Source organism: Hemibagrus wyckioides, linkage group LG10 (genome assembly GCF_019097595.1).
Source record: "Hemibagrus wyckioides isolate EC202008001 linkage group LG10, SWU_Hwy_1.0, whole genome shotgun sequence".
Lineage (NCBI taxonomy): Eukaryota > Metazoa > Chordata > Actinopteri > Siluriformes > Bagridae > Hemibagrus > Hemibagrus wyckioides.
In genome coordinates this window covers 10600750-10624051 of record NC_080719.1, presented here as the reverse complement: position 1 = coordinate 10624051, position 23302 = coordinate 10600750, and the positions used below count along the sequence as shown (strand labels likewise).

General features: G+C 39.8%; 1 protein-coding gene across 3 annotated transcripts in view; it reads left to right on the top strand.

The window, feature by feature from the left end:
• Window positions 1-211: 211 nt before the first annotated feature.
• The window catches only part of efl1 (elongation factor like GTPase 1), a 132818-nt gene continuing 109727 nt past the window's right edge, over window positions 212-23302 (top strand). Inside the window, exons 1-12 of one of the 3 annotated variants that reach the window (XM_058400948.1) lie at window positions 212-347; window positions 1133-1235; window positions 3917-3984; window positions 4074-4158; window positions 4245-4378; window positions 5886-6023; window positions 6919-7136; window positions 11671-11794; window positions 14502-14581; window positions 15095-15258; window positions 16138-16260; window positions 19798-19897. In XM_058400948.1, coding sequence (XP_058256931.1) covers window positions 1145-1235; window positions 3917-3984; window positions 4074-4158; window positions 4245-4378; window positions 5886-6023; window positions 6919-7136; window positions 11671-11794; window positions 14502-14581; window positions 15095-15258; window positions 16138-16260; window positions 19798-19897 — 1325 coding nt within the window. In that variant the 5' untranslated portion in view covers window positions 212-347; window positions 1133-1144. Of the gene's footprint in view, window positions 348-367; window positions 458-1132; window positions 1236-3916; window positions 3985-4073; window positions 4159-4244; window positions 4379-5885; window positions 6024-6918; window positions 7137-11670; window positions 11795-14501; window positions 14582-15094; window positions 15259-16137; window positions 16261-19797; window positions 19898-23302 lie in introns of those variants that run through there. The other 2 variants (XM_058400951.1, XM_058400949.1) reach the window with 2 other exon arrangements.

Below are 23302 nucleotides of genomic sequence, written 5' to 3'. Positions count from 1 at the left end.
ATCGCTAATAATATATTCCGAACTGTTTTAAAATAACGTTTTGCCACTACATGCTCAAAACTACATTTCCCATAATCCTCCAAGCTAGAAGGAAAAAATACCCGGATGACACCACGCCTTCTGATTCGACACTTATTTACATTTTATTTCACGAAATGCTAAAACTCTGAACTGTTCTTTTATGTTGAAAACACGTATTAGTTTAAATATGTACACCGTCCATGCTCATGAAACGAATACGAATCGATAATAGTTCAAAATCCCATAAATCCTATCGGGAGATTTGTTTTGACATCATGGTGACGTAACCACCTCCCTTCTGTACTTCCGGGAAAGGAGAAAACAACGTGAGTAGAGGCTGTCATATGTTCGTGCTGCTTTCCAGTCTTTGCAGCTTAAATGGAAGTTTCTGTATTTCACTAGCTGTACCTTTTATAGCCTATAACTTTAGCGGAAGGTAAATGCTTTAGGAAGCCAAGACGTTGAATTTTAACATGCGTTAGCTAGCCGACTAGCACCACGGCTAACTTTACAGGTTTATATAAAGTTCCACATATTCACTGTCTAGTATGTGAGATGACCACACGTGTAAGGATCCTGTCGAGCTCACATATTTATTCTGCGATGCTGGTTACTATAGCAACAAGTGTTGGCTGCTGCCCCTGTGTGGCAAACATCACTGGACATGCTTGAGTAGACTCACGCAGGAAATCTGGCAAAGTACCAGAAGCATCTATATATATATATATATGTATAAAGCCCAGTCTTATCTCTGATACATGGCAGAATTGTGAGGATTCTCTGAAAGATAACCAATTGTCTCATGGGGTTAAGACTAAAGGGACAGGATTGACATGAGCAGGGATAAAAGATAAGACTATTAAGGGATAGTACTATTAACAAGTTACATTATGATTACATTTCCTATTGTTCTTACTATTTAGTGTCTAAAATCTTTTCTCCATTAAAAGGGAGATTTCATTTAATAGTTTAGGAAGTGCTGTTTAGTTAAAAAAAAATTTGTCATAATATATGCAAATACAGTTACTTTTCCCAGAATCTTAACCTTTGTGATATTGTTCTTGGACTAATCTACTTTTGTCACATTCTGAACATTTATCTTTCTTTCTAGATTATCTCCAAAATGGGGCACACAAGTTTAGAAAAAATCATTGCACTACAAAAGAAAACCTCAAACATTAGAAACATCTGTATTTTGGCCCATGTGGATCATGGTAAGTTACAATTCAACTCTTTTTCAGTTATTATGTACAGTTTTTAAAGGTAATTTTGTTTTGTTGCTGATGGAGGTGGATTTAGTGCATGGCTTACTATACACCTAACCAAACCAACCCAATGGCTTGCTATAGACCACTCCAACTCAACCCAAAGGCTCAGAACAAACCAACCCAACGGCTTGCTATAGACCAAACCAGCTCAACCCAATAGCTTACTATTGATCAACCTAACGGTTTACTATAGAACAAACTAACCCAACCTAATCCAACTGCTAACTTCTTACCAAATAACTTACCAAACCAACCCAATGGCTTATTATAGACTAACCCAACTCATCCCAATGGCTTATTATAGACTAACCCAACTCATCCCAATGGCTTATTATAGACTAACCCAACTCATCCCAATGGCTTATTATAGACCAACCCAACTCATCCCAATGGCTTATTATAGACCAACCCAACTCACCCCAATGGCTTATTATAGACCAACCCAACTCATCCCAATGGCTTATTATAGACTAACCCAACTCACCCCAATGGCTTATTATAGACTAACCCAACTCATCCCAATGGCTTATTATAGACTAACCCAACTCACCCCAATGGCTTATTATAGACCAACCCAACTCATCCCAATGGCTTATTATAGACCAACCCAACTCACCCCAATGGCTTATTATAGACCAACCCAACTCATCCCAATGGCTTATTATAGACCAACCCAACTCACCCCAATGGCTTATTATAGACTAACCCAACTCACCCCAATGGCTTATTATAGACCACCCCAATGGCTTATTATAGACTAACCCAACTCACCCCAATGGCTTATTATAGACCAACCCATCTCACCCCAATGGCTTATTATAGACCAACCCATCTCACCCCAATGGCTTATTATAGACCAACCCAACTCACCCCAATGGCTTATTATAGACCAACCCAACTCACCCCAATGGCTTATTATAGACTAACCCAACTCATCCCAATGGCTTATTATAGACTAACCCAACTCACCCCAATGGCTTATTATAGACCACCCCAATGGCTTATTATAGACCAACTCAACTCACCCCAATGGCTTATTATGGACCAACCCAACTCACCCCAATGGCTTATTATGGACCAACCCAACTCACCCCAATGGCTTATTATGGACCAACTCAACTCACCCCAATGGCTTATTATGGACCAACTCAACTCACCCCAATGGCTTATTATGGACCAACCCAACTCACCCCAATGGCTTACTATAGACCAAACCAACCTAACGGTTTACTACAAACCAACCCAACCCAATCCAACAGCTTTCTGTAGACCAAACCAACCCAACTTAACGGCTTAGTGTAGACCAAACTAGCCCAACACAGTGGCTTATTATTGACCAACCCAACCTAATGGTTTAGTATAGACTAAACCACCCTAACGGCTCATTGTATACCTAACCTAACCAACCCGATGGCTTATTATAGACCAGCCCAAACCAGCACTATAGACCAAACCAGCTGTTTAGTATAGACTAGACCAGTGGCTTACTGAAGACCAATTACTTCACAACAACAATGGACATGGCTGCATAAGGCACTGGCCCAACAATATTATCTTAGCCATTTATAAAAATAATAGAAAACTCAGTGATCAAAAAATATGTAAGGTATGCTGTATTTTTGAACTACAGACATTCTTTGACTGTAACATGCTTCTTTTTGGCTTGTATCTCAGAAGCAATGTAATTCTTTTACCCCCAAAGGAGAAAATTGCGTTTAAAAATTCAAGACTATCACAGATATTTTGACAGCTGCTGTCTGATCACAGGCTGAATTGATTAGGCTTATGTCCATTTTGCTCCAGGGCATTCTGCAGCTATCACATAACTTGATCAAAGCCTGACTGTGTGAGGAAATCAAACTTAGCCAGCAGAATTGTAGACGTTTTCAGGCAGGACTAAGAGTTTTAAAATCAAAAATAGTTTTGACGTCTTTAACACTTTTTTGGCACATTGCATCATACCATACGCGTTATTTCGTAGTGTTAAGTCAACATTATTATTCTAAAATGGTAAAAAAAAAAGAAAAAAAGACAAAACTCCTTCTATGCACGTTTGTGTGAACTATTGACTGCTGAAATGTGTGTGTGTGTGTATCTGGCTATTTATCTCGATTAAAAATGCTATTTTTTGCAAGGTGAGCAGGCTGTTTAGGTTTTTTTTTTTTTATCACACTCAGTGTTATGGTAGAAATTCACAGATTTTCAAGTTTAGCCATGAGCTGTAATATTAAGATTGTTTTAAAATTTGGGGAAATGTGAGACATTTTATGACATGCAGAAACAAAATATACCAAACAAATAAAAAAAAAACTAAACAACAACAAAAAAAGAACCAGAGAAGATAAAGTGGTTAATATATGCTTGTTTCCTAAACTTGGTTATTTGTAAGCAAGGGCTCTGGATTACTGATCAGAAGGGCAGGGTACAAGCCCCAGCACTAACAAGCTGCCACTGCTGGGTCCCTGAGCAATATTCTTAACCCTCTCTGCTCCAGGGCTGCTGTATCATGACTGACCCTGCGCCCTGACCCCAGCTTAGATATGAGAAGAGAAGTATTTCACTGTGCTGTAAGGTATATGTCACAAATAAAGCTGCCTTTTTCATTCTCACATATGTTCTGTTTACAGGGAAAACAACACTGGCAGATTGTTTGGTTGCAAGCAATGGCATCATTTCCACTCGCTTGGCAGGGAAGGTGCGTACATCCTGTTCATCCAACGCCAACTTCTTTGTCGATTTTCCTTCATTTATTTTTGTGTCGTAATTTTTGCATCGTATCTGTAGCTCAGGTACCTGGACAGCCGGGAGGATGAACAGATCCGAGGGATCACTATGAAGTCCAGTGCCATTTCATTACACTATATGACAGGTATACATGTGCGCATGTTGTATTTATGACCACTACACAGTGTGGAGCAGTATGAAGGTGTTGTTTATTGCACCGTGTCTTCCCAGGAGAGACCGAATACCTCATTAATCTGATCGACTCTCCCGGTCATGTGGACTTCTCCTCCGAGGTGTCGACGGCTGTGAGGCTATGTGATGGAGCTATCGTCATCGTGGATGCAGTAGAAGGAGTGTGTCCTCAGGTAAGTCATCTTTGCTGGGTTATTGGAAATGAAGTCTTAAATCCTTGGCTTTTTTATTTGTTTGTTTGTTTTCATATTTTTGACCTCACCATGTTTGTGAGGCTACAAGGTATAAAGCATTTGTAACTGACTTTTTTTAATAGATTTATTATTGATAGAAAGTGTCTGCTTTCCAGTACAATTTAGACGACATATAACAGCAGAGTCTAGGTCTTACAAAATGTCAGCTCTCCATTTTTATGTGGCTGAATTATTATCATAAATACTAAGTCAAATAAAACATTACCTGGTGTGCTGATATAAGAAAATAAAAGTTGATTATGTTCCTGTAATGGGACTTTCAGTGTTGTTCATTTATTTCGTTAATTAGTTATTTGTTTATTTATTATATTCATTTAATTAAATAACATGAAAGAAGCCACTTACGTTTGTGCGACTACAGATAATGTCCACGTTAATAAAGTGCTTCTTTTTCTACGGTGGCCGAGAAGTGCAAAACAATATAACAAATCAGAAAACCAAATAAGCAAATAACAAATTCCAAAACACAATAGCAAATCAGAAAACAAAATAACAAATACAAAAATACGACAATTCAGACAAACTGGAAAAAGTAGGTATATTTTGTGAATGGAATTCTTACTGCTGATTGGATGAGACATCTGTCACTCAAGATATACGGGCTGTGGCGGTAGAAAGTTGATTAGTGTGTATCAACACACTTGTCTAATCTAGAATAGTTTTGTCTTCAAAACATACCTGCGTTCTTCAGGTATGTTCTTGCCATGGTATGATATCAGCATACCCAAAATCACAACAGTATGATATCATACAGGTTTAAAGTGAACACAGAACTCCACACATGTACAAGAAATAAAGTTAGATACACAAGTTCCTACTTCTTGTATATCTCGTATGTATGAATGATGTCTTGTCGAGTCAGCTGTGGTAGTTTAGTGGTTAAGGTGTTGGACTACTGTTCGGAAGGTTGTCAGTTCAAATCCCAGATCCATCAAGCTGCTACTGCTGGGCCCCTGAGCAAGGCCCTTAACCCTCAGTAGCTCAGTTGTATAAAATGAGATCAGCTGTAAGTCGCTCTGGATAATGTCATCTGCCAAATGCAAGTAAAGTAAAGCTGTAAGAATTCCATTCGCAAAATATGCCTTTTGTTTTCTAAATTGTTGTTTAGTTTCTGGATTTGTTATTTTGTTTTGCACTTCTCGGCCACGGTATCCTTCACTACATTTTGCCTTTCCGTCCACACAGAGATGCCGTTTTTGTGCAGTGACAACTACGTTTTTTGAAAAAAACTCGCCCAAGTGGATAAATTTGAAAGCACTGGTATTGTGTTTTCAAAAACAATTACAGAGATATGTCAAATTGTGATACCTACCCTAAAAATAAAAAGAATAATATATTTTATCACACTGCTCAACCCTAATCTATAGTTAACGTTATAATCGGTGTAATCATACCCATTTTTTAAACAACTTAATTTATGTTTTAGACACAAGCGGTGTTGCGGCAGGCATGGCTGGAGAACATTCGACCTGTGCTTGTTATCAACAAGATCGACCGGCTAATCGTGGAGCTCAAGCTTAGTCCTCAAGAGTCCTACACACACCTCCAGAAAATTCTCGAACAAGTAAGGCTATACGATATCGTGTTTTCATTTCTCTATATCTGTTGCAGTTGTCTCGTACCATGTACTGTAATAAGCTTTTATTTGTGAAACTCTGATGCATACTCACACATAGAAACTATTTATTATTATATTATTAGTCAGGCTGATTAAAGCATGCTATATGGCTTTCAGGGATTGGTTCGAATAAAGGTTCTATGAAGTGCACTGATGCATGTCACTGTAATGACTGGCAAAAGATATATTATTTAGCTCACTGTCCACTGCATACAGACTCGTCACCCGAAATTCCATTTTTCACAGGGAATAATGAAAAAAATTATGTAAGGGTTTATGGGATAGTGCATTTGAGTAGGAATGCAAGCCACTGGATGCTGCTTTAAATTAATAATATATTTTAATTCTGCTTATATATCATGCTTAATAAAAATACTTTTTTTTTTTCAGGCTAAAGGTGCATCACAAATCACATACTTGTACACTATTCTACGCTATGTTCTTGTTTAAATAATGTGAGTAGTTTGTTAACATTAAAAATTCCAACAAGAAATGCACTTCAAGTACCAGGATGATGTACTTGTGTGCATTATGCACGTTGCATTATGTGCATTTGATGTCATTTGACATCAACTGGGAAACGTTTTATACTTCCAACTAGTAAGAGAAATACAGACGATACTACCCATCAAAGATTCATACACCAGAGTACACACTAGTGCATAGTGTTAGGACACAACTTAAGAGCAGCTAACTTTTATATAGTCAGAGGGAATGCGATAGAATATCTTATGTGAAAAACAGTCATTCTGTGTTTGCACTATTCTGTTTTAAATATATCTAAATTTAATAGTCTGAAAAACAAAGTTTCATGTGACTGAGTGAAGTGTGTGTGGTGCAGGTGAATGCTGTGACAGGCACTCTGTTCACTTCTAAAGTGCTGGAGGAACGGGCAGTGAAGGAGGCACAGGCTCAGGAAGAGCGTCCCGAGGCCGACGGAGGAGAGCAGTTTTACGACTGGAGCTCGGGCCTGGAGGAAACAGACGACTCTCATCTATATTTCAGTCCTGACCAGGGCAACGTGGTGTTCGCCAGTGCTATTGACTCCTGGGGTTTCAGGTGCAGCACACACTGCTCACACACAGCTTGCAAAATATTTAACGTTTCTGGTCATTTTTATCGTTTAGGCTGTATACTTTTACGTCCATTTATTTGCAAAGCTTTGTAGGTGTGGTCCTCATGTTTCACTCTTGAAAGAATGGAGAACAAGCAAAGTACCGGATAAGATAAACCTGAGAAAACTAATTCTAGATCTTAATCTTAGATATTATATAATATTAATACTATTAAAGTGGACCAAATAGAGGCAGTTTTCTCCAGAAAAGAATGAATGAATGAATATTGCATTTTAAGAGATATCAACAACTTGAAGCACATCTTACTTTTAAAACATGACTTTATTATTATTTATATGAAGCAATTTACCACTACAGACAACAAAACATAAAAATAAATAGCCAAATATGGTATTAAAATTGAAACACATCAGCACTTAATGTATGCAATATAGCGCTCATTATTAAATTTACAACATTGTAGTTAATGGTAGACACCAGTTTGGGGTGGAGGTAAAAATAAAAAAAAACTATACATGTTAAAATTTATACATAGCAGCAAAAGTCGATTTGGAGCAGTGTTTTCCTTTGGTTGATGGACAAGTGGAAGAAAGAAAAAAAAACATTGATTGTCACCCCAGCACACTGACTGAGACTCTTGTCTCTCTGCCATTGATTAAGAATTTACTTTAAAGGTTAGTGTGGAATAAAGTCTCCTGATAAACACAGTGCACCTTCAGAGTTCATCCATCCTGCAGTTCAGTAAATGTCCACTAGATGATGCTCTCGTCAAAGGTTTTGTCCTCGGCAGGCCCCACCGTTCCCTCACAGTCATGTTTTGCACTAACACAGTAATTTTACCTCACTAATGTGTGTAATTACAAATAGCTTGATATTGCCGGCTACCGCTAAAAGCGTAATAATAATGTTTACAATCCGAGGGTTCCTGTCGCCTTTTTTTTAAGGATTTTCTCTTGTTTAGCATCAGGTTTCATGGTTTTAGAGAGACTCTGTGAAAGCACTCGGTACTGAAGTACCATAGTGGATGGATTAGGGTTTTAAAACGAACACTCTTGAGCAATAGAAGCCCGTGGATATATTTGAAAAGAGCTACTCTCAGTGCAACCACGTGTATAGTACTTGGTAATAAGTTACACATGAAACTGAGAAGTGCTTTAATTAGTAAACTAATTGCTCTACTGAATGGTAGTAACAGGTCAGCTTTTAAAGAAATAGAGCCGGAAGAGCGAGTTATTAAAGCTTTTTATAAACTTTACACAAGTCAGTTAAATTATATCTACATGATTTTTCAGTCAAGTCAGTTTACCAGCATTGTATGAAAGTAGTACAGTAACGTGTATTTATGGAGAGCATTTATTTTCTGGAGACTCCTGTCAAAATGAGTGACAGCAACTAGATGTGGGTGTGTCCATGATGTGACAAAGTTGAGAAAAGTTTAATTTATGTGAATAAGCAGTGACTTGGTGCCGTGACTACCAGTACGGGTGAAGACAGTAGAGTGAACATAGTAAAGAGCACACAGTGCTTCTCCTTCATCTCGTATCATATAAGCTCCCTCCAGAATGTTTCATTTTAATGGCAAGAAAATCGATTTGTTGTCAAGTTGAATGCTGGTTGCACCACCCACTGAGAAACGGTATTACTGAGGCAGCCAGTAGTAAGAAGACCTACTGGTGACTTCATATAACAGCGACTGGCAACTTGCAGCGAGTGTGTGAACGCAGCATGGAAAAAAGTATCATACTATAATTATATTTCTACAGAAATATCCAAAAAAATCATCAAATAATTTGTCAGTGTCAATTAAGTTTCTAGAACAGCCCGATAGGATAGTAGTTCCAGCTGCAGGGCAAATCACAGCTGTATATTAACGTACCTGTTCTAATAAGGCTTTTATTTCTATAGTAAGAGCTTACACGGTGACTTGTATGGCAGACGCTCCAAATCAGCAGATTCATTGGTGATATGTGAACTTTTCTCTCAGGAGTTGTTTAATTAACATTTTTTTAGAAGTAGTTTCCACTGCCTTTGCTTTGTACCCATAGCTGTAATGTTTATATTTAATATATAACACGAGTATCTTGTGATTTTCTTTTTGACATTTTTTTCAGTTTTATTAACTTCAACTTCATATTAAAAAGCGAAGGTTAGTGAGGACATGAATGCTTATAGCTGCTATAATGTAAATGCTGACTGGAATGAACTTCTCGGTCCTTCCACACTTCTGTAAATGGATTTAAATTATGACATGTTGTTCTTCAACAGCAAAAATTGTTAGTGTTGTAAATCACTGTGGTATAAAAGTCATAACTGTTCAGGATGTGCCAAGTTAGGAAAATGATGACCCTCTGAGTGATAATGCATCACACTGGTTGTTGGTTATTTTCCTGTACGTCATACCTTGTTAGATTTTATTCCTTACCTGATGAACCAGTTTTGTTTGCTTGGATCACATCATATCTAGGATTGTCGTGATTCACCTATACTACGCAGTATGTGACTAATCTAGAACATCTGGAAATGTTCACAGAATACAGTAAAACCTTTTGTGCCTGTTACTCTTTTGCAGTTTTGATATGATCACTGTTGCAAAAGCCAGTGGTGAGCTAATGATTCCCAAACAATGCATTGAGCAGCTCTATACAGTGTCTAGAAGGTACAGGCAAGTTTCTGCCAAGATTTCTGCTTTTATTTCAGCCTCCAGTGCTAAAATATTTATCAACAAGTCTCCCATCATTCTTCACCTAGGAGTTTAAATGACTGCAAAGTGTGCTCGTATTGACTGTAGGCAGGATGGACGTTCAGGATTTCTCAAGAAGATGAAACCAAATAGTGGTTTTGGATAGCTATTGAAATAAAAACACTTCTTCAGTGCTCGCTAGAAACCTTTGGACCCTGCTGTATCTGGAGCTTTTTGATAAACAGGGTCATTTTATACAGGGACTTTGTATCCACAGAAAGCATTTTCCTGTCACTGATCGAAGTGTAAGCATCTAAGTTTCAACATGCAAAGAAGTTCCTATTTTTCTGAAAGTTCTATAAACTGCTGTGAATAATAATTTTAGCAATAATTTTTTAAATCATCTTGGAATTGGAGTGAAAAATAAATTGTGCATCAGCTACATTAATTTTATATTAAACACACACACAATTGTCAATTCAACTGTCTTCAAGGTCAGAAGGTCGCCAGCTTCTGTTCAATCTTCTGACAATGTTCTTGTTGTTTCTGTAAGTATTTTATACTGAGGTGTTTAGCCTGGGTATAAGAGGGTAAATACAGATATATGATCTGAATCAGGTGTGTTAAAAGAACTTGCACAGTGGTTTAACTCTACATAACTGGAGGCAGAAAAGCCCAAGCTCAGTTTTTCTTTAAGATCTTAATTTCTTTTTAGGAAAGTTGGTCCAGTGTGAATGTGGACAGCAGCAACAGTAGTAACTAATCTATCTGTCTGTCTGTCTGTCTGTCTGTCTGTCTGTCTGTCCACCCATTCATCCATCCATCCATCCATCCATACATACATTATTTGGCCAAAAGTTTGTGGACAGCTGACCATCACACACACTCATATGGGGTTTCCCCAGACTCTTGCCACAAAATTCGGAAGTGCACAATTCTCTTGAATGTTTCGGCATGCTGTTTTTGCTTCACCAGAATGATTGGCCCAGACCTGTTGACAAGTATGACAATTCCCTTGTGCACAAAGCGAGCTCCATGAAGAAATGTATTGCCATGGTTGGTTAGACTAGCGTCACGCACAGAGCCCTGACCTCATGGAACACCACTGGGATGATGTGCAACACTGACTGCACCCCAGACCTCCTCATTCAACATCATTATCTGAGTTCGCTAATGCTTTTGTGGATAAATAAACACAAATTCCCAGAGTTGTGCTCCAAAATCTAGTGGAAAACATAGCCAGAAGAGTGAAAGTTATTACAACAGCAATCAGGGGACTACATATGGAAATGGAACAGGACACACACAAGTGTTATTGGAAGGTGTCCACAAACTTTTGTCCATATAGTGTACATACTGTACATATTCACAATCTTGGACACCTACCTACCTACAGATTAAAGTGTTTGCTGGTAAAGACCATTAGGGCTGGAACTGATGCAGAAATTTAGACGCCAAGTACTTTGACGCGTTTCAGATTTTAGAAGCATAAAAAAACGCAAAAGGACACGACTCCACTTTCCAAGTGCAAAGCTGTTCTGTGTGTCACTTGCAGATGAAAGCCACTTTATCTAGCTTACGGAGCTAAGAGTTCAGAGGGTGAACGCGGATCTGTTGCAGAAGAGGGTGCACATGTAGCTATTACTATGTTTATTCACTAGTGAAGTGGATATGTACACTGCCATTTAGATTAGCTTCACAATTCACAGTAATATTGCTTTCTATCTATCTATCTATCTATCTATCTATCTATCTATCTATCTATCTATCTATATACATAGATATGAAATGAGTGTATGATTATATGTCTTTTTAAATGGACATCTTGTTATTCCAGCGTCCGTCAGTTTGCACAGATCTACAGCCAGAAGATGGGGATTCGCTTCCAGCTTTTACAGAAGACCCTCTGGGGGGATTATTTCCTGAATGCCAAGGCCAAAAAGATCATGAAGGGAGCGCAGGTAAAGTAGACATTCAGTGTTGGTGCATGAGTGTTTTTTTGCACTAGATTATAGTATGAGATGGTGTTTTTCAGTAATGTCTAGAGCACTGCCTTTTAACACAAGCGCTTGCCTTTAAGCTTGAAAATAAATAATAAATCAGGGACTAAAAACGGAAAAACCTACTTTTCCCCTTCGCTGTCAAAAGACATTAGTATTTACATTGCCCTTTTGCTGCTATAACATCCGCCACTCTTGTGGGAAGGCTTTCCACTCGATTTTGGAAGGCGGTTTTCTTAATGACAGTGCAATTATTACAAATATGCAGTTCTATTGTATGCGATCACAATGAGATTTTTGCTTATTCACAAAATTTGATCCCAGAGTATGCACCGTTATGGCTGAAATATTGGCAGATGATCTATTATCTATACCGATGATCAAATATAGCATGAATATTGTATTTTGTAGCTTGAAATCATGACCACAACCATCTCCCCCCAACACACACCAAAACTGTATTGCATATATATTGCATATATTCACAGATCCAGTGACGAATTTAAATATGGTAAAATATAAAGTGATAAATGTAAATCCTGTAATAAAGATAAACCTGACAAAAGTGTGTTGTGACAGTAACAATCCTCTGTTTAGCCATCCTGCATTTCAAGTATCATTTAGGATGTCCACTCATCTGGCTGTCCAGACTCAGTTATGCTAATGGACAGCACTTTTCTTTCTAAAACTGCACTATACGGTCTCAAGAGGAGACACGCATACACACACATACACACGCACACACATACTTGCACTGTAGGTCTCATTAGCATCCAGCTCAAGCCATAGGGCCAAATGGAGCAGAGATAATAGACCTGGACACAGATCACCACTTAGCTGAGCATCTGCACTAACTCCAGTAATGACATTCATGGCATATTTCTCCATCGTTCTTTTATCTCAGTCACGTCTGACGCCCTTTAAACGGCGCTTTATTTTGAGATTGAATAGAAGAACGTCTGAAAAGTAAGCTTTTAAGGTTATAAAAGATTTGAAGATTGATTGAAGAAGAGCTTAGGCAAATGTGACAAATACTTTCACTAATTGTGTTCCTTGATAGCACAGTATGTTGAATTCTAGATTCTGATGGGTTAGAAGTTCTGCTAGTTCTGCCAGACAAGGCACGGGCATGTATTGGTGCACATGTTCTAATATGTTGTCTTTTCATTAGTAACAAAGAGCGTTGCCTTAAAAGCGATCCTCATTACACGTTTAAACCTTCTGCTTAAACTACTGTAAGCCAGATAAGTAAGCAGGACCTTGAATAGGTGATTCATGAATACACACAGAACAGAATGATCTCAAAGACTAATCAGTCTGCTGTCGTTTCTCTCAGACCAATCGATCAGTCTGACCATTCTGCTCCGACAGCCACATGTCGTTTTCTACATCATTATGCAGAAGAGTGTATGACCTCTAGACAAGCACATTGATCTTAAGGGTGGCTGTTTTAAGTCATTCAGACAGCAAGAGACTCGGACTTTATTGAGGATCAGAAATCCACATTTGAAGCTGAATTTGCATTATTGAACTGCAGCAGACAGCAGTTACAGTGTGAGGAGGGCTTACAGCAGAAACACATTGCTGAGGAGTAAGGTCAGAGGAGGATGGCTGGGTTGGTTCGAGCTGACAGGAAGACTACGGTAACCAAAAACACTCTTTACAACCGTGCTGAGCTGAAAAGCACCACATTGAGTTCCACAGTGTGCTCTCCTTTACAGCACAGGAGTCAGAGGCTTTAGGGCACAGGCTAACTTAAACAGCAAACTGGAAAAGACCAGGTGATATTTTTGTGTTTAATGGAAAGACATTTCAGTTTTGTTACATAAACATGGTGGTACACGGAGAAGCACTGAGCTAGAAACCTCTTATACTTATGACCATTTCATAAATGTTATATAAACACTTCTTTACTAAAACCTATTAAAATAATAGCTTCTGTATTCAACCCATTTGTTATTTATTCTTCAATCGTATCCTTTATGTGATCTTACACATAATCTAACAAGTCCTGTGAATTAGCTGTTACTGTAGAAATGATGGCATTTGGAAAATTAATGTTAAGTATAGCGCAAATATTGTCAAATGTGTAAAGTGACACATTACAGCAGGCATTAGTGTCAGTGCCGTGCTGTTATAGAAAATGAATCAACAGCTCCTGACCTATCATTCTTGTGAATTTAACAGCATTGTGGTGTAAAAAACGTATTTTAAAGCATATAGATGATGCTTAAGTTTGTAGAAACAGTTGTGTAACACCACTGGCTACTCAGAGATCTTTCACTTTTACTTGGTTAACAAGCAGAGCTGTTCATTCAGCCATTTTCCTGATTTATCCTCCACTCGAAGATGTGGTCAGATTAAAAAAAAATTTAAAAAAAATTATATATATTTTTTTAAATGCATCAGTCTTAGCAGCGCACATGGCTTAATATTTGAATGAAAAATGTGGCGAAAAATTGATGATCTCGCAGCGTGTAAATGGACGTGTCTGATCTGTTGAATGAACTTCTGTTAAATGAACTTTAATACTCATCAACTTAGTCATGGATGAAACAAAGAAGTTGCTGATTCAGATGTTTTTGACAGTTTTTTTTCCCAGATGCCTCTACTTAGTCTCAGGTGATGATCTGGTGATTTGCATGTCTTTCATTCTCTTCCCCTCCAGGCTAAAGGAAAAAAGCCGCTCTTTGTCCAGTTGGTCCTGGACAATATCTGGAGTTTGTATGATGCTGTGGTCATCAGAAGGTAACAAGCCAAAAGACATTATATTATTTCATCTGCAGACCTCATATGAGCTGTTTATATACCGTATTTACTCTAAACTCAGCAACATGCTACACTTTGAGTTACACTTTGCTTACTTGCTTATGATGCATAAATATCCAGTATGCTTAATATATTCTGTACATCTTGAATATTTATAGTATTTGTACATTTTCTTCCCCCTCATCATCTTGTGTATACATATTGTATTACCCAGCTGTAGAGTACCTAAGCCTCAAGTATTAGAGGCTCACCTGAGCATCAAGTATACGAGACGCAAGAAGCATTGCTCTGTCCCTGACATTTTGTGCATATGATAAATGAAAGTAAAACTTAAAACTCCGCCTGTCTGTCTGTCAGTGTATTAACTGATTATCTGGCGAGGTGTAAATGGCACTATATGGTCACAGTGATCATAATTTGTCTTTTGTCTGAACGTCATTTTCTGCCCATCCCAGCTTTAACCATTGCTTCTGAAAATCTGTTTTGCCATAGAGACAAAGAGAAGGTGGAGAAGATGGTGACCTCGTTGGGATTAAAGGTCATGGCCCGTGACCTTCGTCACTCTGACCCAAAAGTGCTCCTGAGTGCCATCTGCAGTCAGTGGTTGCCTGTGTCTCAGGCAGTGCTGTGTATCCTTTTCCATGGCATCCTCACAGGTAACTTTTTCCTCTTCCATCATTACTAATCTTATTGACTGTAATCAGTCAGAACATTAGCACACACTGCATATGGGTTACTGCACATGGGCTTGAAAGAAGAGAAAAATTTTGTACAAAGATACAGAAAGAATGTTTTGAATAAAAGAAAGGACAAACAAAAGGGAGGGGGGAAAAAAGAAGGAAAGTAAGCGGGAAGGAAGAAAGAGAAACAGGATTGGAGAAAAGAAGTTTTATATAAAGAAAAAGGAAAGGCATTTTGGAACATGGAATAAAGAAAAAACAAGAAAAGGTACAAATAAAATAAAAGAATACAGAAAGAAAAAGAAAATGGAAGGAAAGAAAATGTTTAGAGCACGTAGAGACTTGCGTACTGTTGCTTCAACAGTAAAAGTATACGTGGCAAAAAGTATTAGGTAGCATTCTTTAATAAATCAGGTGTTATCTTTGGGGAAAGTGCTGTGGTTGAAGAGGAATAAAATCCAATGGGTGCTGGTCTAGGAAAAACACTGGATGCTAGCACTGGAATTAGGTACAAAAATTTTGAAATTATATATTAGAAGTTAGTATGAAGAGCTAGCAGACTTATGAACGGTTTTGTGGCGCACCTCCTTAGCACCTGCTTCAACTCTGGCAGCTGAAAGGAGGATGTTCCTTCCACACAGTGTGTAATTAACACCTGCACACACTGAGGACCTGCACATAGGCAACAGGTGCTGTGCTCTTTATACCACCAGACCAGCTTTACCATCATTCCTAGCTGCACTGATAGTGGTGTGTGTGTGTGTGTGTGTGTGTGTGTGTGTGTGTGTGTGTGTGAGAGAGAGAGATAGCGACACTATACTAGAGTGTGTTTTGTATTTTAACCACACGGCTCAGCGATGGTGTGTGAGAAGTTGCCGGCTCCCACTGAGGTCAGCTCTGAGAGGGTGGAGAAGCTGATGAGCGTGGGCATGCGCAGGTTCGACTCCCTGCCCGAAAAAACACAGCAGCTAAAAAAAGGTGAGTGAGACCGGTGATGGGGAATACTGGTGGGTCAGTTTAGTCCCTGACAGAGGGAGAGATAGGGATTACTCAGGGAAGTGAATATTTACAAATACAGAGCACAGATAATGGCATCTATTGTATTGATGGAGGGAGAAGAAGTGGGTGGCTGTTGAGTCACAGGGTGATGAGCTGTGTGAGTGATTTTACACTCTATAAGCAAACCATCCATTCTGCTGGTTATTTCACACAGTGTGCTGTAGCCCCTGATAAGAAAAGAAGGGAAGGAAAGAAAGGAAAAGAAATAGACAGAAGTTACAAGTAAGAAAGTAGGTAGGAAGGATGGAAGGAAGGAAGAAAAAAGGGAAGGAAGGAAGGAAGGAATGAAAGGGAAAGAAGGAAGGAAGCAAGGAAGGAAAGAAGAAATGAAGGAAAGAAGGAAGGAATGAAGGAAGGAAAGAAAGAAAAGTGTAGTGGTAAAAAGACAGAAACTAAAAGTACTAAGAGAAGAAAAGGACAGATGAGGGAGAAAGAAAGACAGTGGTTTTAACGAGTTAATGACTGTACTTTTAAACTGATCTATTCTTTATATATTTTCAGGTAACCCCCCCCTCATATACACACACACACACACACACACACAGATGAGATAATAACTGATTAATAAACAAGGTGTATGTGTTTCTCAACACATAAGTGTCTTCTCCCACCTGTGTGTTTGCTAAACTAACTCCTCATTGTGGACACCACCTCCACCACCACTATATCTACTACTACCACTACTACCATCTAGTACAATTACTACAACTTTTGTCTTTTTTATGATTAACAGTACTATATTCATCAGTTATCTCTCTGTCCATGAGCAATGAAGCCTGTTCATATTTTTCTATGCTGTGTCTTCACCAGTGGCTCTGCACACGTCACTAATCACTCATGGTGCAAATGTGAGTCTGATGTAAAGATGAACTTAGCTGGAACTGATTTTCCGACTGATTCTTTTCACTTTGATTCCCACATTTTTATTTATTTTTTTTAACTATAGACTGATAACTTGTATAAAAGTTGAACGATGCTCCACGTGTGTCAGTGTTGCTTGTTTGCTGTGTCGTATAAAGATATCCCCTCAGTGATTAGACCCTAGGCCCTGGGCTTTTATCAGCTCTGAGGCACTGACCTCCTGTCATGTTCTTCTTTTATGAAGGCTTTTATATTCCTGTCAAGCATGTTATTTTGGAAGGCATCAGCGCCACTGCTGTGTCTCAATAAAAGGCCTTTGGTGAATGGAAAGTTAAATGATACTGACATGTGCTACTAGAGTGTTTATCAGATTTCTGTTGGCACCCAGCACCTCATCCTCACTCAGATAATGTTTCTAAATACCTATACACAAGGAATAAACAGCGCTGTGTATGTTGTGCTACAGCAGCATTGAATCGGTGCTGTTGTTTGAATGGCTGTGTAATTATGCTCAAATTAAAAAAAAAGAAAAAAAAGCTTTTCTTTCTAATTTTGGGGAAAAAGGAGAGCTTGCTTGGTACTGAATTCTAAATTTAACTGCTTAACTTTAACTATTCTGTTACTATTACTACTACTACTACTATCACCACCACCAGTCCCTACAACTACTATCACCACCACCAGTCCCTACAACTACTATCACCACCACCAGTCCCTACAACTACTATCACCACCACCAGTCCCTACAACTACTATCATCACCACCACCACCAGTCCCTACAACTACTATCACCACCACCAGTCCCTACAACTACTATCACCACCACCAGTCCCTACAACTACCACCACCACCAGTCCCTACAACTACTACCACCACCACCAGTCCCTACAACTACTACCACCACCACCAGTCCCTACAACTACTACCACCACCACCAGTCCCTACAACTACTATCACCACCACCAGTCCCTACAACTACTATCACCACCACCAGTCCCTACAACTACTATCACCACCACCAGTCCCTACAACTACTATCACCACCACCACCACCAGTCCCTACAACTACTATCACCACCACCAGTCCCTACAACTACCACCACCACCAGTCCCTACAACTACTACCACCACCACCAGTCCCTACAACTACTACCACCACCACCAGTCCCTACAACTACTACCACCACCACCAGTCCCTACAACTACTATCACCACCACCAGTCCCTACAACTACCACCACCACCAGTCCCTACAACTACTACCACCACCACCAGTCCCTACAACTACTATCACCACCACCAGTCCCTACAACTACTACCACCACCACCAGTCCCTACAACTACTATCACCACCACCAGTCCCTACAACTACCACCACCACCAGTCCCTACAACTACTACCACCACCACCAGTCCCTACAACTACTACCACCACCACCAGTCCCTACAACTACTACCACCACCACCAGTCCCTACAACTACTACCACCACCACCAGTCCCTACAACTACTATCACCACCACTCCCTACAACTACTATCACCACCACCAGTCCCTACAACTACTATCACCACCACCAGTCCCTACAACTACTATCACCACCACCAGTCCCTACAACTACTATCACCACCACCAGTCCCTACAACTACCACCACCAGTCCCTACAACTACCACCACCAGTCCCTACAACTACCACCACCAGTCCCTACAACTACTATCACCACCACCAGTCCCTACAACTACCACCACCACCACCAGTCCCTACAACTACTATCACCACCACCAGTCCCTACAACTACTATCACCACCACCAGTCCCTACAACTACCACCACCAGTCCCTACAACTACTATCACCACCACCAGTCCCTACAACTACTATCACCACCACCAGTCCCTACAACTACTATCACCACCACCAGTCCCTACAACTACTATCACCACCACCAGTCCCTACAACTACTATCACCACCACCAGTCCCTACAACTACCACCACCAGTCCCTACAACTACCACCACCAGTCCCTACAACTACCACCACCAGTCCCTACAACTACTATCACCACCACCAGTCCCTACAACTACCACCACCACCACCAGTCCCTACAACTACCACCACCACCACCAGTCCCTACAACTACCACCACCACCACCACCACCACCAGTCCCTACAACTACTATCACCACCACCAGTCCCTACAACTACCACCACCACCACCACCAGTCCCTACAACTACCACCACCACCACCATCACCAGTCCCTACAACTACTACTACCACCACCACCACCAGATCCTACAACTACTATCACCACCACCAGACCCTACAACTACTATCACCACCACCAGTCCCTACAACTACTACCACCACCTCCACCAGTCCCTACAACTACTACCACCACCACCACCAGTCCCTACAACTACCACTACCACCACCACCAGTCCATACAACTACTACCACAACCACCAGTCCCTACAAATAAGTTAATTCATAATAGTAACATACTGTAGGTCACATCGGCCATATGATGAAGACCTGTTTTTTTAAAAAACAAAGCCTATGTTGTAAACCTTGTCGTTTTATTCTTTCTTTCCCTGAAGCATTCTTGGAGTGTGCAAGTGAAGAATCGGCTCCAGTCATCGTTTTCGTGTCGAAGATGTTCGCTGTGGATTCAAAGGCCCTGCCGCAGAACAAACAGAGGTGTGTATTTACTCGCTTCTACTTTGTGTGTGTACATGTTTGTGTGTGTGTATAGATATTTGATGAGCAAAAATTGGGTCTCTATTGCAGGTTGTGTGTGTGTGTGAGAGAGAGAGAGAAAAGAAAGGATATGAGAAGGTGTGTAGTTGTTGGCTCTTTTTCCCAAAGGATATCATTTCAAAGTGGCCCCTGATCATAGGCAGGTGCATGCTGATGCGCCAGGGGCTTAAATAATAGATCTGTGTGTGTGTGTGTGTGTGTGTATGTGAGTGTGTGGATTCAGCGAACTTGGTTTAATGAAGCCTGGCCAAACAGCGATCTAGCACCCGATCAATACTGCACTATTTCCTCTGTGAGTGTGTCTGTATGTTTGTGTGGGTATGTGTATGTACATGTGTGTGTATATACGTGTGTATGAACAGATGCATGTCTCTTACTGGGGTTTATACACAGTCTGGCTGTCAAAGGATATAGCGAGACATGCTCAGAGTGGACACCAGCACTGATATTTGCAGAAAGACACTGATTCATAAGTCTAAGTAGCATGCATGTGTACACTAAGGGTTTGCTATTTAGGCATCCTGTTATGTTTATAGAATGATGTTTGGGATACAGTTTGGAATCTGCGAGGTAAAGAAGGATCTAGCAAAGTACAGAAGTTTTTAATCCTTACATCCAGCAGCTTTAAATCCAAATAAGTAATAATGTCAAGAGATTCAGAGTTTATGTAACAGGTTTCTATTTTCAACCCCAGGTTTTCTTCATATTGTTGTACTTGAGTATTTATTTAGTTTTTCCAGAGAAGTGTGTTTTTTTTTTTTTTTTTTTTGGTCTGTTTTTCTTTGTACAGTGTATCAGAACATCTGTGAGGCTCAGTCCCTGCAGATTAAGTTTAACTTTTCTGCCAGATGTGTGATACCTACTCTCACGGATTTGCGCATCTACAAGGAAGATTATTTAAATAGCGAAATACCTTCATAATTCATTATACATCGATCAGGCATAACATTATGACCACCTGCCTAATTCTGTGTTGTTCCCCCTTTTGCTGTCAAAACAGCCCTGACCCATCATGCACTGTGTATTCTGACACCTTTCTAATAGAACCAGCATTAACCTCTTCAGCAGTTTGAGCAACAGTAGCTCGTCTGTTGGATCGGATCACACGGGCCAGCCTTCACTCCCCACGTGCATCAATGAGCCTTGGCCACCCATGACCCTGTCATCACTGCTCCTTCCTTGGACCACTTTTGATAGATACTGACCACTGCAGACCGGGAACACCCCACAAGAGCTGCAGTTTTGGAGATGCTCTGATCCAGTCGTCTAGCCATCACAATTCTGGCCCTTGTCAAACTCGCTCAAATCCTTACGCTTGCCCATTTTTCCTGCTTCTAACACATCGACTTTGAGGACAAAATGTTCACTTGCGGCCTAATATATCCCACCCACTAACAGGTGCCATGATGAGGAGATAATCAGTGTTTTTCACGTCACCTCTCACTGCTCAGAATGTTATGCCTGATCGGTGTATGCATTGTTAGGGGAAAAAAATCTTATACAGTCTAACTTTATTATCCAAGTTTATTCAAACATAACAAGAATCTGTCCAGGTGGGTGCTGGTAAAGTTAATAAAAATGATTTAACTAGATTAAGAAGCAGAAGATAGTTGAGTAGTGAAGACTTGCAGGGTTAAAGGTATGTTTTAGGTGTCATGTGATTTATTTAAAGAGCAGGCAGACAAATCCAAAGCGTGATTCAAAAACAAGCAAAGGTCAGGTGATCTGCAAACAATGAAATATAGCAAAGACCAGTAAGCAAAAATAGACACGAAAACCAGGATAGCTATAAACAGAAAAAAGGCTTAATAAGTTTAGGTAAGGCACTCTGTGCTACTTCACTCAAACACAAGAGATTAAATACACAAACTAATCAAAGGCCACATTGAAAACATGTGAGCGTAATCGGAAAACATGATGGATGCAGCCAGTGACGGGACATGGGTGGAGACAAGACATGAATTAAAATTTAAAAAAAAAAGCCTGTGTTAAGGTAAATAAATACTAAACAGCATGGAAGTGCCTGCTGTAGCACAGCGGGCTGCTTGTACACCCTGAGCTCCTTTGCTTGCAGTGCTCTGTGCAAGAGGGAAGTAAACGACAATAGGGGGATTGATGACTCTAAATTACTCCTAGGTGTGATTGAATGTGTGTGTGTGTTCAGGCTGCCTTGCCTTGTAATGAACTGGGTTACCATCCAGGGTGTATTCCCATCCCATGCCCAGTGTTTCTGGGATTGTCTCAGGATTCCCTGTGACCCTGAGTAGGATAAAACAATGAGTGAGCAAGTGAGTGAATGAAAGATGCCATGCTGCTTCTTAAACTCAATGCTGCCTTGTATTTTCACATATTCCCATTCTTAACCAGTGGCCGAAAGAAAGCTAAGCAGCTGCAATCAAATTCTCAACAATACTACTGTTTAAACCATCTATCTTATTTCCAATAGCCAAGCTCCAGTCCTGAACAAATTCCAACACAAATCTGTTTAATCAGGCTGAGGAAGTGAACGTTAGTCAGCGAGGTTAAATTAAAAAATACACACAGAAGAAGGTCATGACACATTTGTATATAATACCTGAAATCTTTCTCCAATCCTATCAGCTGGAGCTACGCCACCGGCAGGCTGTTAATAGTGATCTAAGGGGATGTTTCCCAGGGATGTTTCCAAAAACAATTATTGTTTGAGTCTAACCCGTTCCGATCGTTTCTTTTGTTCATTTGTTTTTCAGTTGCCGAGGAAAAAAGTCTGGGATTCAGTTGTTATTGGTAGTATTAATATGTAAAAGCAAAAACACCACCCAAAAATAGTCACTTAGAGAAATATAGAGACAGGAGCTGTCTTTCATCTTACAAGATAAAGGAAGCAAGGGAATTGTAGGATGGTTTAGAAAACCAGTTTATTATCAGTGAATGCAGTCACTTTCTAATATTTACTTTTAGAGTACATCTTCCTGACACACTTGAAAGGTGAAATTATATTTATTTCCTCTAACAAAGGCAGCATGCAGGGTGTGTCTTAAGAGAAATGATTACAAATGATATTGATTTAGTTTATACCTGGCCTTCACAATATGTGATTCTGTTGCTGCACATCATGAATGCACTTGTTTTTTAATAGAGTATACAATTATATAACATTTATATAAACTGAAAGGATGCAGGATAGTCATTGATGCTTTGAAACACTCCAGTCCAGGGCACACTAGAGGGCGCTTTCAGTCAGGTCACTAACAGGACACTAGACTCCTTGCTCCCCATTTGACCTTGCAAACTGATGCCTTCCCCCAGCTTCTTGTTTCCTTTATTTTTTTATTCCTGCTTTATTTATCCAGGTGAATCCCATTG